Below are 9,159 nucleotides of genomic sequence, written 5' to 3' on the forward strand. Positions count from 1 at the left end.
ATTGAATTACATTTGAATTAAATTAACAATTTTGTTAAAAATTGTGAAATTGTCCTGAAAAAATGCCTCGATTATATCAAAATGGTCCACTTTTGGGACCACCCGAAACTCGGATTTCAGGCCCAAATTTTTCAGTTTTTCGCCAAATAATTGTGATTGTTTCACAAATTCTGGACTTTCGTATTCTCCCACAATTACAAGAAATGTCGTTTCATCGCATTCTTTTGCAAAATCTTGCTTCAAAGGGCTCAAAGCTGACGCCAGTTGCTCGTCGAGTTTTAAGGGTTGATTAATCTCAGTCGAGACAAGTGGGCTCAAATCGAAAACACCTGACACGAGAATAGCTCCTTTGAACAACTTGCGGTCTTGTGGGGGCACAAAGTTGAAGTTTGAGAATAAAGAGGCTGCAAGGTGGGCCCCTGCCGAGTGCCCCATCAAATACAAGCCTCTGAAAATTACCACATTAGAAAAAACACAAAATAGTGAGTTTTGTTACTTGGAGTTTTTTTCTTTTGCATACTCGAGGCATTTTTTAGCTGCCAACTTGATTTGGGCCACTATTTGTGATAGGGGGACATCAGGGCAAAGATCATAACCAATAAAAATGCTCTTGATACCGTTTCTGTAAAAATTGCTGGCCAGAAAGTGATAACTGGATTTGTTGATGTCCTTCATTTGCCAATAGCCACCGTGTATAAAAACAAAAATTGGGGAACCTATTTTGACAAATTTGTCACAAAAAAGTAATTAAATTAATTGCCGGATTTACCATCGTCCAAATCAGTTCCAAAAATATCAATTTTTTGGCGTTGGGTGCTTCCATATGGTATATTCAGTTGCGATGGTACTCTATCACGCGTTTCAGCACTTGCTACAATTTTTTAATATTTAAGTGATTAATTATGGTATTAAATTACCTTTTTCTATAAATTTTAAATGATACTGGATGATTTCTTCAGCCGAAGAAAATCTTCGAGTCCACTGACTCGGTGAATACAATTTCTCTAGTTCTTGTTGTTGCATTGTTGTTGCATGAAATTGTGGCTAATTCAAGTTGAAATTTAATTCAGGTATCAAGTTGCGGAAACTAGGAAACCCTATTATGGCAGTTTCAGCTTACCTCTGTGTTATGTTAATTAATTATTGATTTAATTGAACTAAATTAAAATTGAAATAATACAATCAGTTGTTTGGTAAAAAATTTGTTTGGTTGGCCTTGAATTGCACAACACTCAGTGATAAGTGATAACAATATTATTAATAATTATTTTTTGTATAGTACAGTGATAAGAGTGAAATGGTATAATCACCAACTATTTTTTATGCGAAAAATTACTTAGGTAAAAGAACTCTTCTTTGTGAAAAACTATGGAATTTAAAATTATGGGGCTGAAAGTGGCAAAAAACTTCAGCAAAAATAGTTAGAATTCTTTTTATCCTAACCCCCAGTTTGAAAAAATATACCATTTTTTTAACTTAATTTGCTAATTTTTTGGCCCATTTGAGTGAAATTTTATTCGAAAAAAACTAATTTGAGTATTTTAGCAAAATTTTGTGAAAAAAATCAGTTTTGGCTCAAAAACGTTTTTATTTGCATGAAAATTAAATGGAAATAATACAATTTTTTGCCTAATTAATTTTTGGGCATGTTTTGATCAAGAAGAATTGAGATTTTTACTCAAAAATAAGCAAAAAACACCATTTTGTATCTAATTGGGAGATTTATTCTCGGCTTACTTGAGCAAAATGTTGCAAAGGAAAAGTGCATTTTTAACTGAAAAAGTCAAAACAGATGTTATTTTTGACCAAATTTGGTCAGATTTAATTTAAAATTTGGTGATTTTTTGCTAAAATTTTGCAAAATCTTAACTTAACTCAAAAATACGTTAAACGCTTTAAAAGGTACACTAATTTGGTGGTTTTTTACTTGTGAATAAAATTTTTCGAAAAAAAGTAGGTAAGTATTTAGGTTACCAAAATAAATCCAGTGAAACAGACCAACATACAGGGTGCGCCAGAACTCGGGCCCCAGAGACAAACTTCAAGTAAGATAAGATACCAGGAACATGGAAAAAAATGTTTAAAACATTCTATTTGTCAAAAAAATTTATTTTTTGACGTTTGACATTTTTTTGTCAATTTAATGATACTGATGATCCTGTATATGTTTTTTTTTCCAGGTACAAAAGTTTTGCCCATAGAAGCCACAAATAACATTGAATAGAGTTACAATTTAGGATATAGCTTCCTTTTTTCCACTTCTAATAGCCTGTAGCGAAAAAACTTGGAAAATTATTTTTCCAACAGAAATAAATAGAGTCAAAATGCAAAATTTAAATTCTCATAACTTCGAAATTTTTATAGATAAAATTTTTTTAACATTTTTTCCATGTTGCTGGTATCTTACCTTATATGACATTTTTCTCTGGGGCGCGAGTTCTGCCGCACCCTGTAGAACGCTAATTTGAATCTAGTTTAGCGAAATTTTGCGAAAAAAAAAGTTTTTGACTAAAAACACAATTAACAAAAAAAAACAAAAATAGCACAATTTTTATTGACTTTTTGACTAGTTTGGACAAAATTTTGCAAAAATTGCATTTCTTCCTGAAGAACTTTCTTAAACACTTGAGAAGGTGAAAAATAACACCATTTTCGATTTAATTTCGTGATTTTTATCTTGTCTCGATGAAGTCTTATTGAAAATGTGAGATATTTATCTTAAAAACATGCTAAAACGTTCAAAAAAGCAAAAATGGTTTTCGACCAAATTTAACCATTTTTTTTTCGGTAAAAACACAACAAAACGAGTGTAACATGAATATTAAAAAGATTTCACTCAAAAGGCATAAGTTGTATCGAAAAAACGCAAGAGACCTCTTTTTTGTAAAAAAACTATGAAATTTAGAATTTTTATTTTTGAAAGTAACAAGAAACTTCAGCCACAATAGTTATGGTACTTTTTAAGGAAACTTTTATCTTAAAATTAAATATTCTATTTATTACCTATTTAAATTTGTTACAATAAAAATGAAACACCCTGTATAATTGAAGCAAATGGTACTTTTTCCACCGCAAGAATTTTTTTAGTGAGTTCGAGACTTAAAATTGTACACTAAATAAATACGATTAGTTAAAGTGCCCTACTACAAGTAGTTTTCAAAGTTTTCAAGAAAAAAAAAATGAAATTTTAAATAATTCAGTTATAAAAAAATGTTAATTACCGTAAAAGTGGTGAAACTCTAGAACTAGAATGTATATGTTTTTAAAGCATATACTTATGTAAAATGTTCCAGGAAGTCATTTGACATTGAGAAAACCAGAAAATTCTCGATATGGGAAACCTTTCAAAATAATAAAGAAAATGAAACAACTTCGATATTGATTTGTTTATTATTTCACACACTGATTTGAAAATACTTAAAGAATACGTACAGTGGTATCACAGAATAAATCCAGTTTGCAACCAGATGAAAATCAATTAAAACCGTTGCAAATTGGACACAACACAATGAAGAAAGGCATATGTAACGAAGAGAGAGATGGCCGAGAATCCTCAATTTGATTTAGAAGAAGTGACAAGGATAGCGTAAAGTTCTGAAAGATCCCTTTATAAAACCCGTTTTTCCGAACTCAGCACACACACGAAATACAATTGGTTAAAACATCTAGTACGCTGATATGGATATACAGAGTGATGTGAAGCAGAGGAGACAATTCAGAACCATTTGATTGCCCTTTTATATACAGGGGGACCCAAAACCAACATTCGCGACCATCTCCGGAAAATTTTTACAGTTGTGAGAGATATAATCACTTGACTGATGCTAATTTTGCCTTCGCCGGAATCGGAGAACTTGTGGCACTCCGGGAGACGCGTGGCTGCTCCGGGACCGCTAATTTCGCATCAGCTGATTTCCAGGTCGGTGGAGATTCGGTCGAGACGTGGCAATCCGGCTCCGGATTCGCGCTCCGGCTCAAAGCATGAATAGGAATCCGGTAGATTCGCAACGGACGCACTTCCGGCGACGCTGGAAAAGAAAAAAGGACAAGAAGGGTAAATTTGCCGGATGAGTGGCTTTGTGAGAAAAATTGTGACGAGAAGATGAAAGCAGAAAGTGGAAGGGAACATAATTTAAAAAGCAACATTACCAAAAAAAAATGAGAGGAATAATTCTTCATTTATTTAACTATCTTTAATCATTCTTTGTAATAACTAAAGTGCTGCAGGCAAAAGATGCTATTTTTTAGTTTACCTGCGTTACAATTTCTCACATTGACTCATTCTTGACCTCTCCGGTTTTCGTTCAAACTTTTCCCAATTTATTAAATTATTGATTTGTGGAAATCACCTTCAACTTTCTCGTTTTTTTAATAATCAAATCCTCGAGTGAAGTTTTAATTACGATGTCATTAAAGCGCGTTGGATTTTTATTAAATTTCCTGCTCTGCGATTTTTTCGATTTTAAATTAATAAAAGTTTGGTTTAAAGTTCCCGAACGCAATTCCACGTTTGTTGTGTGGCACAACTCTGACAAAAAGCGACCATATTTCAATTTAATTAAAGTGCAGTAAACTTTGAAGCTGGATAGAAAGTTGCACAAAAAAAACTTAATAATGAAATAATTTCTCAGACTCATACGATATTTGAAATATGGGGTGATTCAACAATCCTGGGCAGTGACTGCAAATTTTTCAAGTTTAAACTTCAAACATTTTTTTAATTAATTCAAATTGATTTATTAAAAAAATGAAATATTAAATATAGAATGATTTAAGTAAAACTTCTCTGTGTCATTTTCTCCAAAGTAAATGTTTAAAGAAATTTTTGATTTTAAAATACTTTAGATCTACGAGAAAGAGGGTACCACATTATAACCTACAGGGCGAGCAAGTTTTTTAAAACTTCAAATTTATGATATTTTTATTTTAAATTATTGAAATTATGTAAGAATTTCGCACCAGATTTACAAAAAATACAAGGTGATTTGAGTTAGATTTTTCTGCCTCAAAAACATTCATAAAAACTTTAATGGATTTTGAGAAAAAATCAAGTTTAAAATCCGTTTTGAAATTGAAATTGAGAGATGTTTTTCGTCTCAGTATCTTTTGATTCAGATTTTAAAAAAGCTAAAAGAAAGTGAAGCTAACTAGACTAAATTTTTGGAAATAATAAAATATAGGTTGACTCTGGTAAGCTTTCCATAATTTTTGAAACTGCTTTAGACGAGATTTTTTTCTTTTTTTTTTTGAAAACAAAAACATTAAAAGTAGCGTTTTAGAAGAAAATGAAATACAGAGTGATTCAGCTGAGATTTTTTTCTTCTGTTCTTCTGTGAAATTAAAGTAAAAGAACTGGATATAGGTTGACCGAGGTAAGACATCTATATTATTATCATTGAAACTCGACGGTGGCGAAATTTTTTGCATCTATTGTTGCAACATAAAAAAAAATTTGAAATTGAAATCGAGCTATGTTTTCCGCCTTTCTTCTGATTCAATTGTTAAAAAAGCTAAAATAAAGTGAAACTGACTACACAAAATTTTTGTAAATAATAAAATAAAGGTTGACTCTGGTAAGCTTTCCATAATTTTTAAAACTGCTTTAGACGAGATTTTGTTTTTTTTTTGAAAACAAAAACATTAAGAGTAGCGTTTTAGAAAAAATGAAATACAGAGTGACTCAGCTAAGATTTTTTCTTCTGTGAAATCAAAGTAAAAGAACTGGATATAGATTGACCGAGGTAAGATATCTATATTATTACCATTGGGCCTGGACGGTGGCGAACTTTTTTGCATCTCTTGTTGCAACATAAAAAAAATTGAAATTGAAATTAAGGGATGTTTTCCGTGTCAATATCCTATGATTTATTTGTTAAAAAAGCTAAAATAAAGTTAAACTGACTAAACTAAATTTTTGGGCATAATAAAATATAGGTTGTCTCTGGTAAGCTTTCCATAATTTTTAAAACTGTTTTACTGTTACTGTTACTGTTTTAAAACGTAATACAGAGTGACTCAGATAAGATTTTTCTTTCTTCTTGTGTGAAATCAAAGTAAAAGGACTGTATACAGGTTGACAGAGGTAAAACATCTATATTATTGCCATTGGGACGCGTCGGTGCCGAAATTTTCTGCATCTCTTATTGCAACATAAAAAAATTGAAATTGAAATCGAGAGATATGTTCCGTCTTAATATCTTCTGATTCAATTTTTAAAAAGGCTAAAATAAAGTGAAACTAAGTAGACTAAATTTTTGGAAATAATCAAATATAGGTTGACTCTGGTAAGCTTTCCATAATTCTTAAAACTGCTTTAGACGAGATTTTTTTTTGAAAACAATAACATTAGAAAAAAAATGAAATACAGAGTGACTCAGCTGAGATTTTTTCTTCTTGAAATCAAAGTAAAAGGACTGGATACAGGTTGACAGAGGTAAGACATCTATGTTATTAGTATTATTACCATTGGGACTCGACGGTGGGGAAATTTTCTGCATCTCTTGTTGCCTATCGACCACCAATCGATCCTGCCTATTGGGAAAGAACTCGGGCGCTGTGGTTGCAAAGAAAATGTCGTTTTTCGATGCAACCAGTTGCAACTTGGGCATTGACATCGTATGTACGAGATTTCCATTTACAATGAGTCGTATCTCCATGGAGTTGGATGTGAATGCGATCACATAGGGAAAAGCACAAACTGAAATTATATCACATTTACGAATGGAAATTGCATATTTCTGAATGTGCTTACCAATATCCGTAGGCACTGAATTCCAGTGAAAATCGAACTCTGTCGAGGACGAATTCTCTTCATTTATTTTTTGAAAGTGGCAAGTGTCTGCATAAAAATCAACAACAGTTTAGTTTTCTGTGAAAATATCGATTTAGCATAACTTACGGTTATAGCACAACAGAAGCTGTATTTCCTGGTCTTCGTATAAATCCAGCGCAGTGACTAAATGGGCTTTTGTGCTTTCCACCGTGTGTAAATGCTGTGCGTAACCCGATCTACCATTCACTATGTCCCAGTGATTTTTATAGCCAACACAGACCAATATATCACTCGGCGAAGGCGAATTAGGACTCCAACCACTATCCAGTATTGTCATCATTGTTGGGGTTTCGTTCAAATTGAGTTCCTGGAAAATGACATTCTAAAATTGTTGTTAAAGATATGAAAACTTGTGTAGCTATTGTTGTGTTGCTAAAAATAACAAGGACGAGAGAAAATTGAACGGAACTCTATTCAATGGACACGAATATTTCACCGCAAAGAAATTGGATTATAGCTTGTTTCGGGGAAGCTAAGGGTAGTATTTTAATGGTAATTGAGGGACAGAGATGGAGAATATGGGTTAAGGGTTGCGGGCACGTGAAATTACAATTAACAAAACAAAATTTGTGATGATGATGAGGCTATGTAACTATTTTTTCCTTCAGATTTTATTTCGTGTATTTCTATAATACAATGTATGTAGCTTCTAAGACTAAATATAAACAAAATATATTAAACGCGTAACGTGTTTTTACAGTGCTTATACAGGGTGTGTCAGAACTCGCGCCTCAGAGAAAAAATTCAAGGAAGCTAAGATATCAGGAACATGAAAAAAATTTTGACATTTGATATTTTTTCAACTATTTAATGATACTAATGATATTGTATATGTTTTTTTATAATTAGTTAGTAAAAGTAGAAAAAAATGCCACTAAAAACTACAAATAACATTAAACAGAGTAACTATAATTGAGGGTACAGCTTCCTTGTTTTCCCTTCTTCGAAATTTTTTTTCCAACAGAAATAAATAGAGTCAAAAGTGCAAAATTTAAACTCTAATAACTAAATTAATAAAAAAAAATAACATTTATTTTATGTTGCTGGTATATTACCTTACATGGCATTGTTTACAGGGGTGCGAGTTCTGGCGCACACTGTATTACATAGAGGGTGAACAAAATGTATGAAACCAATCGCGGATCATTTGCTTTCAGAAAATAATAATTAATAAAATTTAAAGTGCTATAAAAAATGTGATTATGCTTTAGAAGTTTTCTGCAACTTATATTAAAAAAAATCGATAAAAGTCAAATAAAGTGTAGATAATTCTAATCCTTTTGTAAAAAAGTTATACAGGCTGCGCCAAAACTCGCGCCCTATAAAAGTTTCGAAGTTATGAAAGTTAAATTTTTGTACTTTGACTCTATTTATTTCTATTGGAAAAATAATTTTCCAAGTTTTTTTGCTACAGACTATTAGAAGAGGAAACAAGAAGCTGTATCCTAAATTGTAACTCTGTTTAATGTTATTTGTGGCTTTTATTGGTAAAATTTTTGTACCTTTACTATATAATTATAAAAAAAAAAAACATATATAAGATCATCAGTATCATTAAGTAAACATAAAAAAATGTCAAATGTCAAAAAATAAATGTTAAATTTTTATCTTCCTTGAAATTTTTCCCTGGGGCGCGAGTTCTGGCGCACCCGTATAGTTGGTGCAGAAGCCAAAAACAAAAAAACATTTAAAAAAATTTATCTTGGAAAACATTATGTTTTTATAATTCTTTATCATTTATTAATCATTATTTAGTTTTTTTTAAACTAAATAAACAAAAAATGCTTAACATAATTTTTGTTCACCTGGTATTTATTTTTAAAATTTTTGTAATGTAGTGTCTTTTACTGAGTAAACATCTACATTTTAAATACATTTAAATACTATAAAATCCATTAAAAAATTATGTTGATTTGGTAAAAGTTTATATTTTATTTCTCAAAAACTACTTTTTGGCCTCCTGACATGTAAATGTCAAATTAACGTACAATTGACACCTATTGAAAGACTGTATTTACAGTCGCCTGAGCATTTTACGCACAGACGAGTGTAAAGTGACAGTTTTACCGCAATGCCAAAATTATCTTCATAGACTTTTATAAAAAAAAACTGTTTGTAAGATGATAACATTTTTAATAAAACGCTCTACACACAACCTTTCAATCTTAGAACTCTTTTTTCTTCACACCACTTTATAATTATAAACACATTGTACTGGGCTTCATACCTTGCTCGCGATTTTTCGGGCAATAGCTCGGTTGTAACATTTCCTGCAGCACTTCTGATTTCTGGTGGGGTACACATGGGGCTATTATCGCTCGACATTT

At 31.4% G+C, this 9,159-nt stretch overlaps 2 protein-coding genes across 5 annotated transcripts in view; both read right to left on the reverse strand.

The window, feature by feature from the left end:
• Positions 1–6: 6 nt before the first annotated feature.
• Positions 7–1,167, reverse strand: LOC123009913 (kynurenine formamidase-like). The gene is made up of 5 exons (XM_044406484.1): positions 1,121–1,167; positions 918–1,044; positions 770–871; positions 497–716; positions 7–448 (listed from the first exon to the last, which is right to left on the reverse strand). Exons 2-5 carry the CDS (start codon positions 1,021–1,023, stop codon positions 7–9), a joined length of 870 nt encoding a protein of 289 aa, XP_044262419.1. The 5' UTR covers positions 1,024–1,044; positions 1,121–1,167.
• Positions 1,168–3,371: 2,204 nt separating this feature from the next.
• LOC123010315 (GTPase-activating Rap/Ran-GAP domain-like protein 3) overlaps positions 3,372–9,159 on the reverse strand; it is a 78,203-nt gene continuing 72,415 nt past the window's right edge. For all 4 annotated transcript variants that reach the window (XM_044407117.1, XM_044407114.1, XM_044407116.1 and 1 more), the window contains 4 exons: positions 6,899–7,139; positions 6,752–6,838; positions 6,464–6,697; positions 3,372–4,028 (listed from right to left, as the gene is read on the reverse strand). In XM_044407117.1, the coding sequence (XP_044263052.1) occupies positions 3,811–4,028; positions 6,464–6,697; positions 6,752–6,838; positions 6,899–7,139 (780 nt within the window). In that variant the 3' untranslated portion in view covers positions 3,372–3,810. The remainder of the gene's footprint in view (positions 4,029–6,463; positions 6,698–6,751; positions 6,839–6,898; positions 7,140–9,159) is intronic.

This window comes from Tribolium madens, unplaced genomic scaffold, assembly GCF_015345945.1.
Source record: "Tribolium madens isolate multiple individuals breed KSU strain unplaced genomic scaffold, Tmad_KSU_1.1 Scaffold_7;HRSCAF=85;Tcas5.2_LG10, whole genome shotgun sequence".
Taxonomy (NCBI): domain Eukaryota; kingdom Metazoa; phylum Arthropoda; class Insecta; order Coleoptera; family Tenebrionidae; genus Tribolium; species Tribolium madens.

Excerpts from the sequence above, each read along its gene's own strand:
- LOC123009913 (XM_044406484.1), bottom strand. The coding sequence starts at position 1,023 with ATGCAACAACAAGAACTAGAGAAATTGTATTCACCGAGTCAGTGGACT. Across the intron at positions 717-769 it reads TGGAACTGATTTGGACGATG|GTTCCCCAATTTTTGTTTTT; the intron begins GTAAATCCGGCA and ends TTGTCAAAATAG. Across the intron at positions 449-496 it reads GCAAAAGAAAAAAACTCCAA|AGGCTTGTATTTGATGGGGC; the intron begins GTAACAAAACTC and ends GGTAATTTTCAG.